This window comes from Acinonyx jubatus, chromosome D1 (assembly GCF_027475565.1).
Source record: "Acinonyx jubatus isolate Ajub_Pintada_27869175 chromosome D1, VMU_Ajub_asm_v1.0, whole genome shotgun sequence".
Classification (NCBI taxonomy): domain Eukaryota; kingdom Metazoa; phylum Chordata; class Mammalia; order Carnivora; family Felidae; genus Acinonyx; species Acinonyx jubatus.
The window spans coordinates 56,353,469-56,381,126 of NC_069390.1; the positions used below are offsets into that span (position 1 = coordinate 56,353,469).

The following is a 27,658-nucleotide window of genomic DNA, read 5'->3' on the forward strand; positions in this document are numbered from 1 at the left end:
GGCCAAAGGACTGCAACATTTCTCCAAGATATACAAATGGACAGTAAACACATGAAAACATACTCAACATCATTAATCATAGGGTAATACAAATCAAAACCCCAGGCAAGGGCACCTGGGTGGCTCAGTCAGTTAAGTGTCTGACTCTTGATTTCAGCTCAGGTCATGTTCTCACAGTTCGTGGGATTGTGCCCTGTGTTGGGCTCTGTGTTGACAGCACAGAGTCTGCTTAGGATTCTCTCTCTCTCTCTCTCTCTCTCTCTCAATAAGTAAGTTTTTTTTTTTTTAAATTAAAAAACCAACCAACCAAACAAACAAACCAAAACCCCACAGTGAGATAGTACTTCATAATCCCTAAAATGGTTAAAATAAAAAATAATGAAAGACAACAAGTTTTGGGGAAGATGTGGAGAACTAGAGCCCTCCACACATAGTTGCTGAGAATGTAAAATGGTGGAGCAGCTGTTGAAAACTGGCAGTTCTTCAAAAAGTTAAAACATACAGTTATCATATGACTCAGCAATTCCACTGTTAGGTATACACCCAAGGGAAATGAAAGCGTATGTCTACACAAAAACATGTACACTAATGTTCATAAGCATTACCCACAATAGCCAAAAAAGCAGAAACAACCCAAATGCCCATCAGCTGATGAATGGATAAACAAATGTGGTATAGCCATACAAGTAAATATTATATAGCCATAAAAAGGAGCAAAGTACTGAAACATGCCATAACATGGAGCAAATTTGAAAATATCATGGTAAGTCAAAGAAGCCAGTTACAAAAATCACATATTGTATGATTCCATTTATATGAAATGCCCAGAGTAAAATCATAGACAAAAAATAGATTAGGGGTTGCTTAGTGCAGGTGTGGGTGGAGACAGGAAAATGAGGAATGAATGCTAATGAGTAAGGAATTTCTTTTGCAGTGATGAAAATGTTCTAAATTAGATCATGATGATTACACAACACTTCGAATATAATAAAAATGATTGAATTCTTCAGTGGGTTCAATGAACACTTCAAATAGTTAAACTGTATAGTATGTGATTGTATCTTGATAAAGCTGCTTTAAAAAGAAGAATAAAAGAGGGGTGCTTGGGTGGCTCAGTCAGTTAAGCATCCAACTTTGGCTCAGGCCATGATCTTGTGGTTCACGAGTTTGAGCCCTGTGTCAGGCTCTGTGCTGACAGCTCGGAGCCTGGAGCCTGCTTCTGATTCTGTGTCTTCTCTCTCTGCCTCTCCCCTGTTTGCACTCTGTCTGTCTCTCTCTCTCTCCCTCAAAAATAAATAAACATTAAAAAAAATTTTTTTTAATAAAAAATAGAAGAAAAATGGCAATAGTTGAACAAACATGCTCTAAGCATCAGGAGTTCTGCATTCTAGTCTCAGGTATGTTACTGACTTCCTGACTTGAATCAGAAGAGTCCTAGCACCTCTAGGCCAGTTTTCTCACTTATAAAATAAAGGAATTAGAGTAGATTCATCTCAAAATACTTTCTAAGATTCTACGGTACTATAAAAGTCAGATGAGTATTTAGGGATTGAAAAATTCTTCCACAGCCAAAATGTCTAAGGAGCAGAAAACCAGTCTCTTACTTCCATCTCTAATTTTACTGGAGGCAAGTCGAACGACCTCAGTGATCAAAGCTGTTTTTCCCAATCCACCTTTAGAAAAGCCCACAGGAAAGTGATATTCCACAAAGTAGGTGCTAAAAATCAAAACCAAAAAAGGTGATTAAAACATAAACCAAGTAACAAACGTATTTACTGTCTGATCAATCCTACATATCTTTCAAGGTCCTATTTTCAGCACCTCAGATCCTCAGAGGCCCTATCTCTTCTCTTCAAAGCCTTCAACTAGTCCTTTCAGGCAGAACTTCCTGTGCTCCCATAGTTTGTGCTCTCTCTCTCTCTATTACTGACACATAATTGACGTATAACATTGTATTAGTTTCAGGCATATAGCATAATGATTTGACTTTTGTATATGTTGGAAAATGATCACCACAGTAAGTCTACAAATTTTCTACAGCACTTTAAATATAACACACCTATTTTGGCTCCTATATTCCTGTGTTATATAGATAGCCATTTAAATGTGTTTCTTTTCTGACTATAAAATATGTAACAACAGAGTCAGGGTCTTAGTTGCCTTTATTCTCATGCTCACCTAATATCATGCCCAAAACCTAGTGAGGAATTTGTTATATTTTTGTTGACTGAATGATTCATATGAAAGCACTTTATAAATCATAAAATGTTATACAATTATTTATCATTATCATCAGATACACTTTGCAGAAATGTCAAATTTAGCTCTTCCATATTAGAGACGTACCGCTTTGTTGTTGCTGTCACATTAGGTGGTCTCCCAGAAAAGCTTTTTTTGCCAGAGGTCATCTGAGGACTATCTGGAGGGACCCTCATTGTTTCGATGATAATTCTGACGGAATGTGTTCTACCCAAAAGGGCCAGTCTATCCACACTTAGTGTCATCACTCGGGCATCTTCTGGAGTTTCTGATATCTGTTGTTCAACCAAATTTCTGCAAGGAGTTAATATAGACAGTGAAACAGATAGTCCGAGGCCCAACATGAAATAATCTAGTTTGATAGGCAAGAAAATGAAAGAAGAAGGGCAGCAAGTATCTTAATTCACAAGTTATTGAGGATTGAGAAATGACTTCAATCACCAGAATTCTGGTCCTAATCCACAGTGAAAGAAATTTCAAAAAATGTTAAAAAACATTCTTGTAATCTGGGCACCTGGGTGGCTCAGTTGGTTGAGCATCCGACTTCAGCTCAGGTCATGATCTCCCAGTTTGTGAGTTTGAGCCCCACATCAGGCTCGCTGCTGTTAGCACAGAGCCTGCTTCAGATCCTGTCCCCTACTCTCTCTGCCCCTCTCCTGCTCACATTCTCTCTCTCAAAAAACAAAAACAAAAAAACATTCTTATAACCTAAAGGCTTGTCTCCACACAAGTATAAAAACTGATGTTACAGAATTAGATTTTCTACAAGGAATACAGACATTACTTCAGTTACCCACTACTTTAACATAACTACTATCATCACTTTAATGTACTCCTTTTCATTTTTCTTTACATATATTTTCCACATAAATGTAGTGTAGCACACATTTAACCCAGAATTCTGCTTTCTCCCTTACCCATATTACTGTATCCATCTTTTCATATTATTACACTTAAAAAAATTTTTCTTTTGAGAGAGAGAGAGAGAGAGAGAGCGAGAGAGCACAAGCAGGGAGGGGGCAGAGAGAGAGAAAGAGAGAGAGAATCCCAAGCAGACTCCACACTCAGCATGGAGCCCTATGTGGGCTCGAACCCATGACCCTGGGATCATGATCTGAGCCAAAATCAAGAGTGGGACACTCAACTGACTGAGCCACCTAGGCTCCCATATATTATTACACTTTTAAGGATAGTAATACTTAATGAATTATTGTAACTCACTTAACCAATATGATAGTGTTGAGGAAATACAAGTCACTTACTTTAAGACATCGTGTGAAAATAATCTGACTTTGCTTTTGCCTCTAGATAAACATTAATGGAGAGGCTCACCTATTTTTCTTCCCCGCTGCCCTCTTTTTCAACTTATCATTTGACTCCAGAACCTTGGGAGATATGGCAAGAGCTTCTGACTGGTTCATTTTTTTAGAAGAGACAATATCGTCTTCACTGAAGAAATCACTGATGCTGGTATCCGATTTCTATGGGGGAGAAGAAGCAAAAAGAGAGGCACTAAAAAAAAAACTGGTAATGAAAACATTTCTCTAAAAGTAATCAAAATCTTCTCTGCACATATGTAAGTCTTTTAAAGAGATAACTAATGCCAGGGAGATAATCCCACATTTCTCTTGGTATTTAAAAATAACCTACAAGTTCAGTTCAAAGAAAATAAATGAAAACAGATTCTTCTTTCAAATTCTCAATAATATCATTACTTATTTACTGCCGACTATGCATCTAGTACCAAAGGCAGATTCCAAAGCCTGTATTTCTACCACAATTTGAGGCAAAATGGTACAATGTCATGTACCTATATGAATGCAAAGACTCAACCTTTTTTCACCACTCCATACTACTAGTAATTCATTCTACTCTTAATCTTGCTAAGATGAACTGTTTATTATATCACAAATTCTATTAATGGAGGAACCAGTTGCTAAGCCCCCTGTAATTAAATTTTATTTGGAGAAAAAGGAGCTACCACAATTTACTGATCAGCTCTATCACAAAATGCAAAATAAAGAGAGAAGACAATTTAAATTAAAAAAAAATTAAAAAAAATCCAAATTAACAAAATTTTTTTTTTGTTAATATAAATGCAGAATAGATCCAATGTCATTTTAAGTTTATCACCTCCACCTCACTTTTTTCAGCATCTCAGGGTGTATATTGTATTGACCTGTGACAAGGGTAACAATAGTTAAATAAGCATGATAAGAATGTCCTTCAAGGAAAAAGAACAACTTTTTCAAGAGGAAATTACAAAGCTTTTTATTCTTAGGTTTTTCTTTATTAAGTGCCAGCTTTTAAAAATGGTTATAGACAAGACATTCAAAATTTAAAAGTGTCTAACAGCCTGAAGGAAAAGAGAGTAAATATAAACTAGATTGTTTAAAAACTAAGAATTTTAGGGACCAAAAACACAGGTGAATAATGCTGAATTCTAAGCTGTGGATATTATTCACTATTAAGACCATCAAACACTGACCCTGGGGAAGGACATGAGCATTCTTACTCCTTTGTTTTTCCACTGCATTACTGGTTCACTCCTTTCCATCAACAAATCTTTTCTAAATTATTTTGTTCAAATAGCATGGGGATTACTTAGTGCCATTCATGCACTTATTTATTCTCTAAGTACTGAGTACTCAAAATTCATCAAGCTTTTGTGTACTGGTAATACAAAAAAAATGCAGGTATGCTCTTGCTCATGAAGAACTGTCTCATATAACATGGGCTGTGATAGAGGTATGTGCAAGATCCTGTGGACATTCAGGTAATAAATTCTGTGTGGGGAAATCTAGGATGGTTTCTTCAGAGAGGTAATCAGTTATTTTCAAAGAATAAAGAGAAGTAACCAGATGTGTAGAAGCATTTCAACATTCAAAGGAGAAGGATCAGTATGAGCAAGAAATAGAGATAAAAAAAAAAAAAAGCTAGAATGTCTGAGGAGTGATGAGACAATCAGTGTGACTACAGGGTAAAGGGCAAAAGTGGGAAATGAGGTTAGGGAGGTAAGTCAAGATCAGATAATAATGCCATGCTTATGGCTTATGAGATGATGTGGTCTAGTGGGAAAAATACAGGCTTTTCCCCAGATAGACCAGGGTAAGAATTCTATTTCTGTCACTTAATTACTAGTAATTAACATCTCTAAGCGTTTATATCATGATAGGTAAAAGACAACACTATCTTATAGGGCTAGTAAAAGAAATAATGAATTTAAAACATTTGACACAGTACTCAAAAATAATAGATAACTTGTAAATTCCTCACCACATCAAAAATGTGTAATAAAGGGGTGCCTGGGTGGCTCAGCTGGCTAAGTGTCCGACTCTTGATTTTGGTTCAGGTCATGATCTTGCAGTTTGTGAGTTCCTGCCTCAAGTTGGGCTCTGTGCTGAGCATGGAGCCTGCTAGGGATTCTCTCTCTCTCTCTCTCTCTCTCTCTCTCTCTCTCTCTTCTCTCTCTCTCTCTCCCTCTCCCTCTCTCTCTGCCCCTCCCCCACTTGCTCTCTGTATCTTTCTCAAAATAAATTTTAAAAAATAAATAAGCCTTAAAAAATGTGTAATAAAGATAAATTCCCTTTCCTTCTTATCCCGTAAGTAACATAGCATCAGTGATGATTTTTAATATAAAAAGTCATGAAATCCTAATAATTTATAATGCCTTTGAAATCCATCTCTTCCTTTCCAGCCCCATTGCTGCCATTCTCTTTCAAGCTCTCCCTCTAATACACACCTCCAATAACCCAATGGTTTCCAGTCTGTGGTTTCCTGTTCGCTTCCACGTATTCTCCCCCAAGTTAGCTCCCTACATTAACATTCCTAAACCACCATCTTGATCACGTCATTTCCTCCTCACCTGACATTCAAAGGCTGTCACAGAAAGCAATAGGCTAGCCTGCGTTATTGATGATGGCTTTCCCACAAAATTTCTCATCAATTCAAATTAGATCCCTTGCAATGCACAAATTTCTTCTCTAGACAGGTCATTCTTTCTATTCCCATTTCATATCTTTTCTCTACTTCTCTAGACACTATTTTGCAAGTCTCAGTTAAAACCCCCTAATCCGCATAATGTCCTTTCCTGAGAATCTCATGTTAAAGTTCTCCCTGTTTCCTCTGACCTTGGTAACTCTTGTCTTACCACTGAGCTGATATAAACTACCTTCTATTTTCAGTTATCTTTGACCTGGAGAAAAGAACAATCAGGAGTATGACAGCAATCTTCATAAATATAAATGTTTACTTATGGAACAGGGATTGGACTTATTACATATAGACTCTAAAAGAGGGCACATCAATGAACAGAACATATAGCTTGATATAACAAAGAACTTTGAAAATGCTAGAACTACCTGGAAAAGAGAATGTCTTATCTTTTTTAAAAATATTTATTTATTTTTGAGAGAGACAGAGCACACGTGGGTGAGGGGCAGAGAGGGAGGGAGACACAGAATCCAAAGCAGGCTCCAGATTCTGAGCTGTCAGCACAGAGCCCGATATGAGGCTCAAACCCACGATCCATGAGACCATGACCTGAGGTGAAGTCAGACGCTTAACTGACTGAGCCACCAGGTGCCCTGAGAATGTCATGTCTTAAGGGTCAGTAGAGGTATTTGACACCTGTGAGTAGAAGTGTTTCTGGAATATTTTGAAAAGATACCAGTTGAGGTTGGTTTTGAGGGTATGCCTGCATTAGCTCTTCCTTAGAAGAGGTCAAGGAAGCCACATACTAAAACCATAGGCTTTGAACTCAGGTAAACTTGAATTTTAACCTTGGCTCTAACATGTGTCCTTGGACAAAATTCTTAAATCTGGTTGATTTTTTTTTTTTTTAAGTAGGTTCCATGGGGCTTGAGATCAAGAGCCGGATGCTTAACTGACTGAGCCACCCAGGGCACCCCCATCTTTTTTTTTTTTTAACTAAGCCCTATACCCAACGCGGGGCTTGAACTCACAGCTCTGAGATCAAGAGTCGCATGCTCTACCAACTAAGCCAGCCAGTTGCCCCTAAATTCTTAACTTTACTAGGCCTGTCTCCTCATCTGTAAAATGAGATATGTAAAATGGATAGCTTTCTGTCTGGCAACATGCCTGCACCTAATAATATTATACTCATGTTCAATTCCCAAAGCAGCAGGTTTAATGACTTACAGGTACCGTGTAAAATAAGCTCTCCAAGAGACTCTGGTCATACTGAGGGTCATTCAGCTCACTGCTACAATACACATCACTCCCAGGAGATGGGGAATCTGGAGGAGAGCCTAGCCCATTCCAGTAATGACCTTGGGATAATTCAGCACTGTAGAGATAAGAAAAACAAAGCAGAAGAACTTTAAAAGAAGCTTCAGTTGAACTGTATTTTTTTAATGAAAAACTTTTAAGTTTTAAACATAGAAGAAATGTGTTAAGCAGAAGACTCACATTAAACAGAAGGACTATCTGATAAGTATTTTCATATTGTATTCCCCCTCCTCTGGGATGACAACAGCTAGTATTTAAAAAATACACTACTGACACTGATTGTGATCTCATTTATTTAACAAACATTTTTCTGGGCATCTATTATGTGCCAGGCAAGGTGTTTGTTAGGTCTTGAATGATACAGAGATGGCTAACTAACTTGCTGTATATTCTTGCACTGCTTATGACCTAACAGGGAGAAGAAGGCAAAGAATCAACTATAATTTAATGAGTTAAATGCTTATGCTGTTTTTGTGAAGAATTCATCAATAAGCCTTTTTTCATTAAGCAAAAATATGTGTATTTTGGGTTAATTATGCAAGATTAATTCTATGTGTGATATAGAAATAAGTAAAACAGAAACCCTACTTACAAAAAGTTTGTAAATTAATAAGAAATATAAGCATACAAGTATGTACATATTTCATTTGTTTTTGTTTCTCATATAGTAACTAGCACTGAATGAACATCTGTAAATGGATTTATTGAATTTACTTAAAAAATTTTTTTTAACGTTTATTTATTTTTTAGAGAGATAGAGTGTGAGTGGAGGAGGGGCAGAGAGAGAGGGAGCCAGAATCTGAAGCAGGCTCCAGGCTCTGAGCTATTAGCACAGAGCCCAATGCAGGGCTCGAACTTAGAAACTGTGGGGTCATGACCTGAGCCAAAGTCAGAGCTCAACTGACTGAGCCACCCAGGTAATGAACCAGTTATTAATAATAAAAGCAATAATATTTAGTAAATACTTAATATGTACCAGGTAACATGCTAAGCATTTATTATTAATTCTTTCAACTTTGCTTCCTATTCATGCTAGTTGCTATAATTTTACCCCTCCCTCCTTTTTTTTAAGTTTATTTAAGTCATCTCTACACTCAAAATGGGCCTCAAACTGAAGACCCCAACACCAAGATTCAAATGCTCTTCCAACTGAGCTAGACAGGTGCCCCATCCTCTTCTTTAATTTCCAAAAGAAAAAAAAAAAAAACCACACCAAACCAGCACATAATTACTACCTTCAAGTTAGATCATTTTCCTATAGTTCTTGGAACAAACAGAGGCTCAATAGATATCTGCTCCTTTCCTCACCTTTTTTTAATCTACAGCAGGGTTTCTCAAACTTAGCACTACTGATATGATGGGTCAGATAATTCTTGGTCATTGGGAGCTGTTCTGTGCATTTTGGATTCCTGAACTCTACTCACCATATCTCTGTAGTACTCCCCCAGTTTTGATAATCCAAAATGTGTCCAGACATCACCAAATGTCTCATGGGGCTGGAAGTAGGGGAGAATAGCTCCCCAGTTGAGAACCACTGATCTATAGTAATCTAATAATCTCTCTCAAAGGTGAAAACTCCCTAACTGCCAAAACCCAACTAACAACTTCCCAATCCACATGGCTTCTCTGTAGCACCAGAACACTGTTCCTTTTTGAAGTTCTACTTTTTGGTATCTTACATAGCAATCATTTACTGAGGTTCCCGTCACTCAGTTACTTGCTTTTTTCCCTCCTGCATCACACACCCTTAAAGTTAAGATCTCCACTGTTTAGAATGCAGTCCTCTCCTTTTAATACTTTTTTACAATTAACATTTCTTTGAATGTATTCTACTGTCTATGACCCATTAAACAGGCCTGTTGGAGTGGTGAGAGCAGGCATCTTTTGTTTCTGATCTTACAGGAAAAGCATTCAGTGTTTCATTATTAACTATGATGTTGGTTGTGGGCTTGTTGTTCATGGCCTTTGTTATATTGACGTACCTTGCTTCTATGCCCAGTTTGTTGAGAGGTTTCATCATGAATGGGTGTTGAATGTTGTCAAATGCTCTTTCTGCATTTACTGGGATGATCATATGATTTTCACCTTTCATTTTGTTAATACGGCATACCATATTTATTGATCTATGGATGTTGAACCATCCCCGTATCCCTGGAACAAATTCCACTTGATTATGCTGTATAATCCTTTTAATGTACTGTTGAATTCAATTTGCTATTTTGTCGAGAATTTTTGCAACTGTTCATCAGGGATATAAACCTATACTTTTATTTTCTTGTAGTATCCTTGTCTGGCTTTAGTATCAGAGTACTGCTAGCCTTGTAAAATGAGTTTGGATGTGCTCCCTCCTCTTCTGTGTTTTGGTAGAGTTTGAGAAGGATTGGTACTAGCTCTTTAAATATTTGGTAGAATTAATTAATGGGGCCATCTGGTTCTGGACATTTTTTTTCTTGGGAGGTTTTGGTTTACTCTAAGGTTAGATTTTGTTAATCTCCTTACTGTAATCAGTCTGTTCAAGTTTTCTGTTTCTTTATGATTCAGATTTGGTAGGTTGCATATTTCCAGAAATTTATCCATTTTTTTTTCAATTTTTATTTAAATTCCAGTTAGTTAACATATAGTGTAATATTGGTTTCAGGAGTAGAATTTAGTCATTCATGGGGCCCTGGGTGGCTCAGTCGGTTAAGTGTCTGATTTCAGCTCAGGTCATGATCTTGTGGTTCAAGCCCCGCGTCAGGCTCTGTGCTGACAGCTCAGAGCCTGGAACTTGCTTCAGATTTTGTGTCTCCCTCTCTCTCTCTGCATCCCCCTCCACGCCCCCTCATGCTCTGTCTCTCAAAAATGAATAAAAACATTAAAAAAAAAAAGAATTTAGTGATTCATCACATATAACACCCAGTTCTCATCATAACAAGTACCTTTATTTTTTTAAAACTATTGTTTAATGCTTATTTATTTTTGAGAGAGACAGAGCATGAGAGCAGGGGAGGGGCAGACAGAGAGGGAGAAATAGGATCCAAAGCAGACTCCAGACTCTTGAATTGTCAGCACAGACTCTGACGTGGGGCTTGAACCCACAAACCACAAGACCATGACCTGAACTGAAGTCGGACATTTTATTAACTGAATGAGCTACCCAGGCACAAGTGCCCTCCTTAATTAATACCCATAACCTGGAATTTACCCATTTCTTGTAGATCTTCCAATTTGTTGGCATATCGTTTTCATGGTAGTCTCTTATGATTGTATTTCTGTGTCATCAGTCATAAGGAATCATAAGGCATCAGTCTGCTACCAGTTCATGTATTCAAAACCCCCCCAGCTCTTAGTTTCATTGATCTTTTATATTGCCTTAGTAGTCTATTTCATATTCTACTCTGATCTTTGTTTGCTTCCCTCTGCTAACTTTGGGCTTAGATTGTTTTTTCTCTAGTTTTTTGAGGTATAAATTTAGTTATTTTATTTGAGACCTTTCTCATTTTTTATTTTATTTTTTAAAGTTTATTTATTTTGAAAGAGAGACAGAGAGAGTGCATGAATGCATTAATAGGGAAGAGGCAGAGAGAGTGGGAGAAAATCCCAAGCAAGCTTGGGATTGATCTCATGAACATGAGACTCAGGGCTTCATCTCAAGAAGCATGAGATCATGACCCAATCTGAAATCAAGAGTGAGAGACTCAACCAAATGAGCCACCCAGCCACCCTACTTTGTTTTTTAATGTACATGTTTATACAATAAACTTTCCTCTTAGATCTGCTTGTGTTTCCAATTTCCTGTCTCAAGTTACTTTGATTTCCCTTTTGATTTCTTTGACTCACTGGTTGTTCAGGAGCCTGTCATTTAAATTCCACATATTTGTAAATTTTCTAGTTTTCTTCTTGAGATTTTTAGTTTCATACTATTGTGGTCAGAAAAAAATGCCTGATATTTTCATCTCTTTAAATATATTAAGAACTGTTCTGTGGCCCCATATATGATCACAGATAATGTTCCATGTGTGCTTGAAAAAAGTATGTATTTTGCAGCTGTTAGATGGAATGTTCTATATATGTGTATTAGTTCCATCTGGTCTGTGTCATTTAAGTCCAGTATTTCCTTATTGGTTTTCTGTCTGAATGATCTATCCATTGTGGAACATGTGGTATTAAAGTTCTCTGCTATTATTGTATTGCTGTTATTTATCCCTTCAGATTTACTCATATTTGCTTTACATATTGTTTCTTCATTTTCCTTGACTTCTTGTATTGAATTCTGTATATTACACAAAACAGTCACCTGCCTTTCCTACCCATTTCAATGGTATTTTCTCATTCATACAATATGTAGGAATTGCTCAGTCTCTGGATCTCTTTCAGAGGGAACTGCTCTGTGTGTAGCTTTACATTCAATGTGTCCATGGGAGAACAGGAGTTCAGAAGCCTCCTATGTCACCATCTTGGTCAATTCTCCGGAGTAGCTGATGTCATTCCAATTCTGATACTGTTTATATGACCTTTCTTTTTTTCTTTCTAGAAGTTTTTAACATCGTCTCCTTTTACCCAGTATTTTGAAAATTCATGATTGTATATCTTGATGTGTCTTTTTTCAGACCTTATGCTAGATTCTTTTAAAAAAAAGTTTCATTTAGACATAATTCACATAACATATAATTCATTCATTTAAAGTGAGAAGTTCAGTAGTTTTTAGTATATTTACAGATATGAACCATCACCACACTTTAAAAATATTTTCATCACCTCAAAGAGAAACTATGCATCCATTAGCTATTATGACTTACCCCCCCATCATACCCAGCCCTAAAAAGCCCCTGAATCTACTTTTTGTTTCTCCAGATTTGTCTATTTTGTATGTTTCATATAAATGGACTCATAAAATATGTTCTCTTTTGTGACAACCTTCTTTCATTCAGCATGTTTTCAAGGTTCATCTAAGCTACAGTATGTTATTGGTACCTTATTCCATTTTCTGGCCAAATAATATTACAATTTATGAATATCCCACTTTTTTCTTCCCTATGTATCATCTCATGAACATTTTTAACTATTATGAATAATGCTGCTATGCAAATTCATGTACATGTTTTTGCATGGACTTATGTTTTCATTTCCCTTGGGTGTATACCTAGGAGCTGAATTGCTGGGTCAATGGTAACTCTACATGTTAACAGTTTGAGGAAGTGATTATTTTCCAAAGTAGCTATACCATTTTACACTGCTGTAAGCAGTGTATGAGGGTTCCCAATTCTCCACATCCTCACCAACACTGACTATCTGACTTTTTGATTCTAGCCATCCCAGAGCATATGAATGGTATCTCACTGTGATTTTGATATGCATTTCTCTGACAACTAATGGTGTTGGCATCTTTTCTTGTGTATATTAGCCATTTCACCATCTTCTTTGGAGAAATTTCTATTAAGATCCTTTGCTCATATTTAAAAAAAGTGTTTTTTAATGTTTGTTTATTTTTGCGAGAGAGAGACAGACAGACAGACAGACAGACAAAAAGAGAGAGAGAAAGAGACCGACTGTGAGTCAAGGAGGGGCAGAGAGAGAGAGGGAGACACAGAAACTGAAGCAGGCTCCAGGCTCTGAGGTGTCAGAACAGAGCCTGACTCAGGGCTCGAAGCCATGGACTGTGAGATCATGACCTGAGCTGGAGTTGGATACTTAACTTACTGAACCACCCAGGCACCCTGGGGAGGTGGGGGGGGGGGGCATATTTTTAACTGAATGATTTGCCCTTTAATTATTAAGTTGTATGAGTTCTTTATATATTCTAGATATAAGTCCTTTATCAGATTTGAAAATATTTTCTCCATTTTGTCGTCTTTTCACTTTCTTAATAATGTTCTTTAAAGCACACTTTTAATTTTCATTAAGTCTGATTTATCTATTTTTTTGTTGCTTGATTTTGATGTCATATTGAAGAAACCTTTTTTGAATCCAAGGTCATAAAGATTTACCTCAATTTTTGTTAAGACCTTTATAGTTTTAGCTCTTCCATTTAGCTATTTCATCTATTTTGAGACTTTTTTTTAAAATATGGCTTGAGATAAAGGTCCAACTTCATTTTTTGGCATGTGGCTAGCCAGTTGTCCCAGTAGCATTTGTTGAAAAGAATATTTCCCACTGACTGAACATCCTGTTGAGTATTAGCTGACCATAAACCCAGGTTTATTTCTAAGCTCATTTTTATTCCCTTGATTTATATATCTGCCCTAATGTCTGTACCAAACTGATTTGATTACTACTTCTTTGCACTAAGTTTTAAAATGAGAAGTAGTGTGAATCCTCCCACTTTTTTCTTTTTCAAGACTGTTTTCGCTATTCTGGGTCCCCTGCAATTTCATAGGAAGTTTAGAATCAGGTTGTCAATTTCTACAAAGAAGTCAACTGAAATTCTGAGAAAGACTGCACTGAATCATGAACATGGGAATTTTTTCCACTTATTTAAATTTTTTAAAACTTTTTTTGATAATGTTTTGCAGTTTTCAGAGTTTATGTTTTGCACTTCTCTTGTTAAATTTATTCCTAAGTATTTTATTCTTATCAATGTTATTATAAATGGAATTGTTTCTTAATTTCATTTTTGGATTGTTCATTACAAGGATACAGAAGTATGACTGATTTTGTATATTGATCTTATATTCTGCAATCTTCCTGATTTTATTTTTTTAGTGGATTCTTTAGGATTTTGTACAGATCAGATCGTGTCATCTGTGAATAGAGATAGTTTTACTTCTTCCTTTCCAATTTGTATCCCTTTTACTTTTTTCATGCCTAATTACGTTGGCCACATAGGTAATAAGAGGCACAATAAGACCCTGAATTAAGCTGTATCTGTTTAAAATCTGAGTTCTGAGGGGTGCCTAGGTGGCTCAGTTGGCTGAGTGTCCAACTTCAGCTCAGGTCATGATCTTGCGGTTTATGGGTTTGAGCCCTGTGTCAGGCACTGTGCTGACAGCTTGGAGCCTGGAACCTGTTTTGGATTCTGTGTCTTCCTCTCTCTCTCTGCCATTCCCCGCTTGTGCTCTCTCTTATTCTTTACCAAAAATAAACATTAAAAAAATATATATAAATAGAAAAATAAAATCTGAGTTTTGAAAATCATACCCTAACAGTGGTATTGGGGAGAGAACTGGGAGATAACAATAGAAAGGTGCAAGACCATTCTGTAAGTGAAGCTAAGAATAAAAGGCTAAAGACTGGATTTTTACTTAGTAGGTAATAAGTAGTGATTTTTATTTAGTATGCAAATAATCAAGAGATTGACTTGGAAGTCAATTGACTAAGGAAGTGTTGCTTTCAGAAGATAAATCTGTTAACAATATACACAATGAATTGAAGGAAGAATTTAAAAGGAAGAAAGATAGTTAAAAGCCCTTACCTGCCCAAGAGCAGCTGTATGGCTCTGGTGTCAGCTTTTGTGTCATGTTTCCAAAATGTACTCTTAGTTGGAGGGAGGAGGTGATCTTCTGTGTGGTCTTTAAATTGGTTCTTAGACAAGGCTTTGATTCTATGGTATGGAAAAGTACTTTCTGAGTGGCTAACATAGAGGAGAAATCTAAATCAGAATTAACTGAGCTAAGAGATAGTACATGGAGATGGTTCAATATATAAAATTGAACACACTTTAGACTTAACTACCTTAAATATATATAAAACTTCACAATTTACAAAACCCTTTTCTACCTTAGAATGTAATTTGATTTCTGTCAGAGAAGGAGAAAGTATCCCCATTATACATATAAGCATGCCAGTTTATAGGGAGAAAAGAATTTAGCCATTTACATAAATTAGCAAATGCCAGTGCTAGGTCTAGATGTTGAGTGTCTTAACTCCTTATTTAGGCTTCCTTTCCACCACATTAAGAATTATTTGCTGAGCATTTCTAAGATTATTTAGTCTATAACTTAACAAAAACACACATTAGCAGCAATTAAGAAATGAACTGTTAAGAATCATGTTTACCCTGTAACTTACTGTGTTGAGGCTCTGAGGAAATCTTCCTTCATGGGAGGATGAACTTCATCTAACAACATGCTAGTATCTGGGCTCGATTTCATTGCAGAAATCACCATGGCATTACGCAGTTTATTGCCTTGTTCTAACAGAGCTGAAGAGGGCAAAAGCAGAACATGGAAAATCTAAAATCCAATAGTAATACTTGCAATATTCGGCATCTCTCCTTCTATGACCAGACTTAACCTAATATATTGTAATGGCTTACCCCACTAGCTTGAGAATTGTCTGCCTTCCCCACCAGCTTGAGAATTTCTTGAGGATACTCCCTTTACAAGAAATGTTTACTGAGCTATTATGGGGACTGTTTCAGATGCTGGCATTACAGCAGTAAATGAAGTCTATTCTGGAGGGAGGTCAGTGTGTCTAGGGTCATTATATGGTGGTGGGTCATTATATGAATGCATGGACTCTTCCAACTGGTATTTGTACATAATAAAGTTAATAATGTTTACATATTATTTTTGTATCTAGATATCTTACTGAATTCTATTATTTATAATAATGTCACTATTATCCAAAAAACACTAACTACACCAGCTAAAATTTATAAGCCATAGTGATAATCTATTCCAAATTTATACTTTACGAATGAAGAAAACAATGCCAAAAAATTCCGATGACTTGTCTAAGATCATACAACAGGTTAATAGAAAAGTCAAGATGAAGGCTTCAGAGTTTCTGATAAGAAAAATTTACCTAAGTGGGGCGCCTGGTGGCTCAGTCGGTTAAGTACCTGACTTCAGCTCAGGTAATGATTGTGTGGTTTGTGAGTTTGAGACCCACATTGGGCTGTCTGCTGTCAGCACAGATTCTGGTTCAGATCCTCCACCCCTCCCCCACTCACACCATCTCTCTCAAAAATAAAATAAACATTAAAAAAAAAAAAAAAAAGAAAAACCTACCTAAGTAAATTTACTATCCTTAGGCAACAGCAACAATAATAGCAATGATAATTTACTGAACTCTTAACCATGTGCTGGGCACTACTCTACATATATTATATATTAACTCATTTAATCCTCCTAAGAAGTCTCTGAGATAGGTACTATTATTTTCTTCATTTTACAGATGAAGAAAATTGAGGCACAGAAGATAAGTAACTTGCCCAAGTTATACACACAGTATAACCAGTATGACTTCACATCCTATGATTTTTATTTTTTATTATTATTATTTTTAAGATTTTATGTTTTTAAATAATCTCCACACCCAACATGGCGCTCAGACTCAGAACCCTGGGATCAAGAGTTGCACACTCCACCAACTGAGCTGGACAGGCGCACCTACATCCTATGATTTTAATTACTATACTAGATATGACCCTACTTTGGTCCTTAGACATCTTTTTAAAGCTTAGGACCAGTGGCATTATTCCAAGGAATAGTGGAAAGTATTATTTTCTTGAGGTTCCAGAGTTGCTTTGGAGGTTAACTGAGACTAGACACCAAGTGCCCATCTCTCTTAGTCTAGAGTTTTAAAGCTTCCAAAAAGAAAGAAGATATGGTAGTCAGGCCAAGGGGGGGAAAACAAGATCCATAAACATCTAACATTTGTTAGTATAAAGAATTCAAAATATAGCTTAAAAAGTAAAAAAACAAAACAAAACCCAAAATATCATATGTTCAATGAAAACACAACTAAACTAAAAGAAAATAAAGATCGACCATTCAGAATTCTAAGATAATTCCCCCCAGGATTCCCAACTCTGGTGTACACATATCTTCTCTCTGATTCAAACATTCATCTAAGTGCTGTGAAGAGATTTTGTAATTATGTTCCAAATCAGTCAACCTTAAGATAGAGAGATCTTCTTGGTTGCCCAAACCTTTTTTTTTTTTTTTTTTGGTCTTGTTTATTTATTTTTGAGAGAGAGAGAAAGAGACAGAGCACAAGCAGGGGAGAGTCAGAGGGAGAGGGAGACACAGAATCTGAAGCAGGCTCCAGGTTCTGAGCTGTCAGCACAGAGTCCAATGTGGGGCTCAAACCTACAAGCCGAGAGATCATGACCTGGGCCAAAGTCAGATGCTCAACTGACTGAGTCACCCAGGAGCCCCTGCCCAAACCTTTTAAAAGCAGAGTTTTCCCTGCCTTTTTGTAGGTTATGATGTCTGAGATTTGAAGCAGGAGAAAGACTTAACGTATCCTTGCTGACTTTAAGGTGGAGGGAGCCAAAGGTCAAGAAATGTAGGCAGCCTCTAATATGCCCATTAATGTCACTACCCAGGAATACTTATCGTTAATATTGTGATATATTTCTTATAGTTTTTAAAATTATGTATACACACATACGTATTTATATATTTCCTCTTTTGTAAACATACGTATACTGTTTTGAAATTGCTTTTCACTTAATATACATTAACATTTTTAATGTAAATAATGGTAGCACAATAATTGTTCAGTATTTTTTTTTTTTAAATTTCTTTAAGACTCAGCCAAAAAAAAATGATTGTCTTGTTTATTCAATGGGAAAGGGTGAGGAAAACATGGACTTGCTGGCATTGGAAATTTGGCTAAAGATTGCTATGTGACAGAAAATTCTTCTTTTAGTTTCTAGTTGGTACTTGGGCTTTACTCAGTACAGTTTAAAGTTCTACGGGGCGCCTGGGTGGCTCAGTCGGTTAAGCGGCCGACTTCAGCTCAGGTCATGATCTCACAATCTGTGAGTTCGAGCCCCGTGTCAGGCTCTGTGCTGACAGCTCAGAGCCTGGAGCCTATTTCAGATTCTGTGTCTCCCTCTCTCTGACCCTCCCCTGTTCATGCTTTGTCTCTCTCTGTCTCAAAAATAAATAAACGTTAAAAAAAAAAAAATTAAAAAAAAAATTAAAAAAAAAAAGTTCTTCAATGAGGTGGGCACACTCAAATGTACTATGAATAAAGTGGATAATAACAAGCAGTGTTGATAGTAAACTTCAATTGATTTCAGGGCCATGTAGAAAAATAGTTTTTCTACTGATACCCAAAATGTTTCTGGAGAAATAATAGCCTTGGTACTTTGTGATCTAACATACCCAACTATTTTCAATTCCATAAATACAATACTTCATGTTCTCAAAGCTCTGGGTATTTAATTCCATCAAAGAATTTATCATACAGTATTATAATTGTCTATCTCACCCAATCAACTTTGAGACCAGGGACTGGCTCTTGCTGATTTTTATATTCTCAGTGTCTGATACAGTGCCTAGTATATATCAGGCATTTGATAAAACGTTTTAATAAATACGTCCACTGTTGTTTATATCATACGTAATTGTACTACATCTGCTTTGGAGTCTGTTTCCTTTATTAGACTGAATTCCTTAAGGTCAAAGACTATACATTATTTATCATTGTACCCCCAATACTCAAAACAATGATTGATCTAAAACAATCACTCAAAAGATACTTGGGAGTCTGCTTGGGATTCTCTTTCTTCCTCTCTCTCTGTCTGCCCCTCTCTCGCTTGTGCACACAGACATGTACTCTCAGAATAAATAAACTCAAAAAAAAAAAAAGTTTTTATCCCTGTTAAATAAAAATTCCTCAGAGAATGGAATAATTTAAAAGTGACTTAATCAGTAATTTATATCTAAATGGGAATAGGTACTTAAGATATTTTCCAAAAGCAGGTTTTAAAAAGGAAATAAACCTTGAGGAAAACAAGTAGGACAAGTCTGAGCACAGATGGTCCCATTTATTGGCCTCCATGTGGTTTCCTTGTTGAAACAGCCATTCTTGGAAAAGCTTTTCTAAAGTCAAAGACATGGCAACTAAAAAACATCTGATCTCCCCTTCTCAAGGGGAAGCTGGTACCTACATTATAAGAGCTGTCATGGCATCCTTCTGCACCTCAACTCAGTAATCATTTCCTAAATTAAAAAAGGCATTCAAGTGAGTTTAGGACAAATGTTTCCCTTGTTTATTTTCCACGTGCCATGTGCACAGCCCCTGCTAAACTCAGGGAGATGTACAGTTTCTGGTTTTTGTTCTGACTCCTTGCTATCTATTCTAAACGCAACTCTCGTAAGAAGGATGTGCAGTTCATGTTTCATAAATACTAGCCAGTTCACCAATTCAGCTCTATACCTCTTTTCTGGTGTCATGTCGGTATAATAAAGACCAGGAAGACATTTACATTTACAGTATTTGTTACATCCCTCTCAGAATCCCAGCTCTAGACCTACTTTAGACTAGAGTGGGCCACTTAACCTTAGTTCTCCAGAATCTTGTGGTTGGAAGGGGCCTTAAAACATCCTATCTGTCCACTTGAAAATTCAATACAATCTAAAAAAGTCCCATCAGAAGGTGAACTAGCTCATGCTTGACCATTTCCAGTGATACAGAATTCACTACCTCTTGAAACTGTCCTTTCCTATTGTGTGTAGGTCATACTATTTTTTGTGTGTGTGATGTTTATTTTTAAGAGAGAGAGACAGACAGAGTGTGAGAGGGAGAGGGGGAGAGAAAGAAGGAGACACAGATCCAAAGCAGGCTCCTGGCTCTGAGCTATCAGTACAGAGCCCAACATGAGGCTTGAGCTCATGAACCGTGAGATCATGACCTGAGCCAAAGTCAGACGCCCAACCGACTGAGCCACCAAGGCGCCCCTGTACAGGTCATACTATTACCTCAGGCTGAGTCACAATCTGTCTTGTTTCATCTTTAAGACAACTGATCCTCATTAAATCTCATGGAAGAGACTACACATTGGCAGTCCATGTGCTGTACCGGTCATATTTTACTTGGCTTGGACAGTAGAGCAGAAAGGTCTTTTTTTTTCCTTCATTTTTTTTAATGTTTATTTACTTTTGAGAGACTGAGACAGAGCATGAGTGGGGAGGGGCACAGAGAGAGGGAAACAGAAGCAGAAGCCAGTTCCAGGTTCTGAGCTGTCAGCACAGAGACCGATACTGGGCTCGAATCCATGAACTGTGAGATCATGACCTGAGCCAATGTCAGACGCTTAACCAACTGAGCCACCCAGGCACCCCAGAAAAGTCCTGATTTAAGGAAAAATGAAAAAAAAAAGGCAGGCCTAGGTAAACAATGAACCTACAGTAGGATAAAGCAGAGGACCTTGCCTTAGAGTCTAAAGGCAATAATGAACTAGAGCTGAGGAGCAGCTGCCCCCTTTGACAGGACAGGAGCTCCCTAATTCTGAGCCTGTGTTTTCGTTTTTAAATGGGGATAACAATCCCTACCTCACTTGGTTTTTGTAAGATTATGTGGATAAGGTACTTGGCATAGTATCTAGCACATAATGAATGCTCAATAAATGATAGCTGTTTTTGTGAGGTTAAATAGCTCTTGGTGGTCCCTTCCTCAACCTGGTTACTCTCTTTAGAAGGAACTCATCTTCTTTAGATCTTTACTCTCATGTTATTTTTTTTTTTAATTTTTTTTTCAACGTTTATTTATTTTTGGGACAGAGAGAGACAGAGCATGAACGGGGGAGGGGCAGAGAGAGAGGGAGACACAGAATCAGAAACAGGCTCCAGGCTCTGAGCCATCAGCCCAGAGCCTGACGCAGGGCTCGAACTCCCGGACCGCGAGATCGTGACCTGGCTGAAGTCGGACACTTAACCGACTGCGCCACCCAGGCGCCCCTCATGTTATTTTTTTAATGAGGCCTTCCTTTGCCAACCTACGTAAAACTAAAATCCCCTTCTCTCATCTGCCTTCCTTTGTTTTTTTCCCATTGCCGTTATCATCATCTAACACTACATACTTACCTATTTACCTGGTTTATCATTGGTCTTTCCATCTAGAATACAAGGTCCATGACGCAGAATTTTGTTTTTCTTTTAATTTAAATCGCTGTATTCTGACATGTAGAAGAATGCCAGACATATGATAGGTACTAAGTAAGTAACTGCTTAATGAGCAAAAAATATCTTTCTCCAAGTCTGGTGACTATACAAAATATTCCAGGTGTGAGCTGACAGGTGCAGATAGTATAGTATAGTATATTGGGATAATTCATTCTTGTTAATGTAGCCTAGGATTGCACTGAAGATTAACATTGATAGATTATAATCAGAGTATATTTTTTAAAATAGGGGATCACAGACATTTCAGTTGAAAAAATATGAATGAAGTATCTTTCTTCATGAAAAAAATACCCTGACTAATGTAAATTATGTATCCAAATAGTTATTTTAAAGACTTTTCTACTAATGCTGCAGATATTCTACTTTGGAAATTTACTTGTGAGCATGGAAACAAATTCCTGTCATGCTACTAATGTTACAGAGATATATGGTTGAAGCATTACATTGTAATGTAAGGACCTCAGTTGCTTTTATAATACCACTCCCAAATAATCCTATTTGGACTTTTAAATTTCAATTTAAGCCCTTATATAGGTAAACTGACTTCCTTCTACTTCTGTTTGGCTGCAAGTCATATTCAATTCCCAGGTTTAAGATTAGCAGTTGTTGTGCACTGAATATTTCCACTGAGACCAACAATTTTCAGAATGTGAGACAGATTTAGTACTAGCCTCTCCACAGTGGTACAATTAAATACTGCTGATGAGACAAAAAGCATATTTGCTTTAAATTATTTGTGGAAAAATAAAGAATAATATGATATGATAAATGCTTTCCCCCCATATCCAGGTTCATTTTAAATGGCTCCTTCCCTAAACCTACAGTTGTAAGCACCAATAATTATTTAGAAGTAACTTACTGGTTTAATGGAGCTGCCTTTAAATGATGAGAGATTCTGAATGTCAGTGAGATTACTCACTTTTATTTGGCTATTTAGTTCAAGCAGAAGTCTTGGTTCTCTTTGAAGACTGACTAACAGGCAGAGTAATTCTAATAAATATAGCTTAGTCTTTGTTCATAAATACATACATACCTGAAAGAAGGTCCTTGGTAGGGGGGTTGTTTGAAGAAACAATGCATGAGTCACTGTGACTCTTGGCCACTGTTGTAATTTGAGGCTGGAATTCAGAACTGTTAAGAAGGGACATCTGCTTCCGTGGGGCTCTGCCTTTCAGAGTCATACACTCTAAACTCTGTCCTGAATTAAGATGGTGTTGTAGTCCAAAGGAAGAATCCTTTATGGTATCAGAGTTCTCTGCAAAGTACAAGTGGTCCTTTCCCCTGTTTTAAAATAAAGGAGAATTTTAGCAATATATTACCCATTACGGTAACATTTCACTTTGTCGGAGACAGAAAGTGCATGAGTGGTTTAGAGCAGTGTAGTTTAGACTTTGTAAATCCATTTTTGATCTCCCAAATGAAATAAATAATACATGCTTCACCTACAGTCGTATGGTTGCGGCTCAAGTGAGACAATGAAATAAAGAGCTCAGCACAGAGCCAGACACAAAACAAATGCCTCGTAATTATTTAAAAGACAAATCTATTTCGGGGCGCCTGGGTGGCTCAGCTCGTTGAGCATCTGACTCTTGATTTTGGCTCAGGTCATGATCCCAGGGTCGTGGGATCAAGCCCCACATTGGGCTCTGCAATGAAGCATGGAGTCTGCTTGGGATTCTGTCTCTCTCCCCACCTCCGCCCCTCTACCCCACTCATGCTCACTATCTCTCTTAAATTAGAAAATAAAAAAATCTATTTCTCTTACTCCATTCTGTTTCACGAAATACCACCCTTTCCCTCCTTTCCCTCATGGACATCTATCATGGCATCTGTGTATGACTTAATCTTACTTATTTATCTGTACATTGGTCTCCCTAATAGATTGTGAGCAATCCTCAAAGATAAGAATTGTCTCATTAATTTCTATGCCTAGTAATTGGTACTGGCCTAGGCACACAGTAGGTACTTCATATTTATTTGCTGAATGAATGAGTACATTCAGTCTTTAATCCAAACACAAATAAAAGAAATGATCAGTACAGTGGGAGTTAGCTGACAGACTGTGGTAATTACCTCGGAGTGGTTGATCTACTACTGTTAGCTGTTAACTCTTTTCCGTCCATTTTGGTGGTAGGTATCCTACGAGGCCTTGATGGAACCAGAAACTGAGTATTGTTGGGTTCAGTGTATTCTCTGAATTCCTGCTCAGATAAAACCACATTTTCTGTCATGTCAGTGGTAGGAAGAGGATTGTAGCTGTCATAAGTTTCTGACAGAGGCTCCAGAGCAAGTGAGACCTGAAAGAGACATGTAATATATCATAAATTTTCTTTGGTATTGACTAATTTTAAGACTCCCTGATTAATATGGCCCCCACTCCTTATAGGATCAAGTTCAAATTCCTGCCTACCTCAGAAGCCTTACCTCTCACTTTCCTCCCCTCGTCCATCCCTCTCTCCCAGATATAGCAATTATTTAGGGTTCTCTAAATGTACCTTATGTTTCATTCCCTTATGTCTTTGTATATGCAATTTCTTGCAGTATTACTTTCTCTGTGAAAACTTCTTTGTGTCTAGATAGAGATGTCATGGCCATTTCCTTCATGTTTCCACTTATTCTTTATCTATCCATCAATATAAGCCCCATTCATTGAACTTACTACAGGCCATAAGGTGTGCTAAGTTTGTCACACCAAGAAGCTCATGTAATGAATGATATAACTCTGTCAGGAAAGTATACTGTTCTATTTGAAGGAAAAAAAAAAAAAAGCGGAGGCTTACAGGAGGTATTTTGTAACTTTTAGTTCATTCATTATCCTGATTAGATTCTGAATTCCTTGAAGGCATGGACTTGTTCTTTTCATTTTTGTCTGGACTGAACAGCATAAGACACACTTAGTGTGCAAGTCTATTATGCCTAACAATGTCTAATTATTATGTCTGATGAATAAAAGAAGAGTAACACCTTCCACATCCCTATTGTTGGTTATTTGAGAAAAATAAGACCTTAATTCTATGCTGGAGATTAGGCAGGGGGAAGAGGGAAAAACACTAACATGAAAAGTAATCACTTGAAGTTTCTTTTATCATCTCATTCCTGTGAGTTCAGGTTCTCTACTAAATGGCTCTCCAGCCCCTGAAAAGTCTAATGGAGGAACAGAGTCTAAAAAATACAGTCTAAAGCAAAACTTTAGGAAAGAAATAGAAGAATATACCACAAAATAAAAGAATGATGTTGGAAGTTCAGTTCCAATGACAGAGAAAGCAGAAGGAATTGTTCGAGCAGCCAGAGTTAAATAATGATAAATGGCCTAACACAAAAAGGGAAAGTTGCAGTTAGATTATTTTAAGATGTCTCTGGAAAGGTCAATGGAATAATTTGTGCAGAGAAACTGCAAAGGCACAGACTCAATAAAATACACCTGGCTCCTGATGAGAATTCTTTTCATGAACCAGGTAACATAAAGTCTTTTAAATCTGTTCACCATCAAGATTTTCTACAAAGACAAATGACAGGAATGCAGTAGGATAAATACTCTGTGCAGTGATCACTGTAATAGCATCACATAAAATCCTGGCTGCCCAAATGTAAATGTCAGAAAGCGTTCCCTTACCATTCATCATTTCCCAAAAGGCTGCCACTGTATGTTAGAAACAAAGAAGACACTGAGAATAAAGGCGATGTCCCTGGCCTTAACCATGACTTGCTATCTGGCACTGAGTTTTGCTTTTTCTCTAAGCAGATCTGAGCCAATCACAAAACAGCTCATAGTCCTATACTACCAGTGGCTCTTAAAGAAAGAAGAAAGTCCAGGTACCTGCTATGCCAATCTTATAATTAAAACATGTGCTAACCTAACTTCTCTGTTCAAGAAATATTTATTGGTACTAGCTCAATGCCAGGCTGTGTGCTACCTGTCTAAGGCAAAGAGATGAATAAAATATGGAACCTGACCCACAGAGGACCATGGTATTTTATAGGGGAACTTAAAAAAAAGTAATTTTAATATAAGATGGTGAGCTCTGAGATAGGGATATATACTGGATGGTATGAGAAAGAGAGGTCTGAGCTTGGGGAAGAGGTGAGGAAGGAGTGCCAGGGATGGTTTCCAGAAGTGAAACGTAAACATCTGGATTTAGGATTTTATTTATTAAAAAAAATTTTTTTTAACATTTATTTATTTTTGAGACAGAGAGAGACAGAGCATGAATGGGGGAGGGTCAGAGAGAGGGAGACACAGAATCTGAAACAGGCTCCAGGCTCTGAGCTGTCAGCACAGAGCCCGACGCGGGGCTCGAACTCACGGACCGCGAGGTCATGACCTGAGCCGAAGTCGGCCGCTTAACAGACTGAGCCACCGAGCTGCCCCTGGATTTAGAATTTTGTATAGGAATGATACAGATAAGGCTGAGGGAGGTTGAGGCACAACATTCCAGGTAGAGGGAAGAGCATGAGTCAAGCTTTAGAGGTATAAAATGTTTCAGCAATTCCTACAAATCCAAGAGATTGCCACTCTTAACTCCTCTGCTTCCATATAATGTACCCAATACACTCCTACATTCACCTCCTAGATTAGCATTCCTGTCCACCTCAGTCATACTCCTCCTCAATCACGGTTCATCCTTGTGTTCACTCCTCTGCCAATCCCCTCACAGAGCCCTGTAGGATTTCTATTTCATACAAACTTCCTTACCACTTGAACTGAACATTCCCTTTCTTAAAATGCCCCAATTTCTCTGAAGTCTTCTCCAATGGAAACTACTGCTTTTACTAGCCGGGATGAGGGAAGTTGACTTATTCTGTTCTGGTACCATCCCCAGACCATCATTCTGTCACCTAAATATATCACATCTCTTCAGAAGCCCATGCCACCCACAAATACCATAAGTCTACCATAAAAGTCTCACACCCATAACAGAGCAACCCTAGGGACATTCATCAGTCTTCTCTCAATGACTCAAGGCTGTCTTTAACACTAAGCTGCCCACGATGATCTACTACAACATCAGCATCAGTGACAGCCTATTAGTATGCCTATTTTTCAGACCTATGCTGGTCAACACAGCACTTAAAAATTTTTTTTTAAATTATGTAACCATGCTTTACAATACCAGATTTTGTGTAAAATTTAGTAATTCTGGCTTCTCTTGGAAAATCAGAAAATCCAACAATGCTGGGTCTCTGTTCCGATGTGGCAAAAATTAGATGAAGTAGACTAGTGGCTTTAGTCAGGGTACATGCTCCAATTTGAAAAGTCCCCAGCCATATTTCAATGAGGCAGACTGATAACTGTTGTTCATCATCACATTTGGTCTGTGGGGGCTTTTAAAAATTTTACTTTCTTACAATAAAATGGACATTTTTGTGTGTAAATACACTCCTATAAATTTTAACCTATGAATAGATGCATGTAACCACCACCACAATCGAGATAGAGAACACTTCCATCATCTCAAAAAGCTCCCTGAAGCTATCCCTCTGTAGTCACACGCTCCCTTCACCCCTAATCCCTAGCAACAGCTGATCTATTCTCGACTATTATGGTTCTGGCTTTTTGAGAATGTCATATAAATGGAAAACATATGGTATGTAACCTTTTGAGACAGGCTTCTTTGACTCAGAGTAATGCCTCTCAGGTTCCTGTATGTCGTGTGTGTATCAATAGTTGATGCCTTTTTTACAGACTTAGTAGTATTCTATTATTAACGTGGCTTGTCACACTGGTTGATTTTCAAAAACTGAGACAGTCTTGCATTCCTGGGATAGACCGCACCTGGACATGGTCTTATTATCCTTTTTATATAGTGCTGGACCCAACTCGCTAATATCTTCTTGAGGATTTTTAGGTTTATTTTTAGGTCTAGATCTTAAACTGTCCTTCTCTAGTTTTGCTATCAAGGTGGTGCAAGACTCATAAAATAAACTGAAAAGTATTTTCTCCTATTTTCTGGAAAAGATTGTGCAAAATTGGTACACTTCCTCCACCCCCACCCCCCTTCCTTTCTTTATTTACTTCCTCCCACCCCCACCCCCCTTCCTTTCTTTATTTGGACAGACAGAATCCCAAGCAAGTTCCAGGCCAGCAGCACAGAGCCCAATGCAAGACTTGAACTCATGAACTGTGATATATCATGACCTGAGCCGAGATCAAGAGTTGGATGTTTAACTGATGGTGCCACCCAGGTGCCCCTTCCATTTTCTTTAAAATGTTTGGAAGAATTTGCCAGTAAAATTAACTTGGCCTGGAAGGGTTTTTTTGTAAAAGGGTCTAAAATGCAAAAGCAATTTAATAGTTACAGGTCTATTCA

At 37.5% G+C, this 27,658-nt stretch overlaps 1 protein-coding gene across 10 annotated transcripts in view; it reads right to left on the reverse strand.

The window, feature by feature from the left end:
- The window catches only part of C2CD3 (C2 domain containing 3 centriole elongation regulator), a 143,633-nt gene that overhangs the window by 98,732 nt on the left and 17,243 nt on the right, over positions 1-27,658 (reverse strand). For 8 of the 10 annotated variants that reach the window (XM_053203669.1, XM_053203663.1, XM_015075586.3 and 5 more), the window contains 8 exons: positions 23,424-23,647; positions 22,384-22,631; positions 15,496-15,628; positions 14,900-15,058; positions 7,420-7,567; positions 3,592-3,740; positions 2,347-2,553; positions 1,605-1,717 (listed from right to left, as the gene is read on the reverse strand). In XM_053203669.1, the coding sequence (XP_053059644.1) occupies positions 1,605-1,717; positions 2,347-2,553; positions 3,592-3,740; positions 7,420-7,567; positions 14,900-15,058; positions 15,496-15,628; positions 22,384-22,631; positions 23,424-23,647 (1,381 nt within the window). Of the gene's footprint in view, positions 1-1,604; positions 1,718-2,346; positions 2,554-3,591; positions 3,741-7,419; positions 7,568-9,491; positions 9,661-14,899; positions 15,059-15,495; positions 15,629-22,383; positions 22,632-23,423; positions 23,648-27,658 lie in introns of those variants that run through there. The other 2 variants (XM_053203667.1, XM_053203670.1) reach the window with 2 other exon arrangements.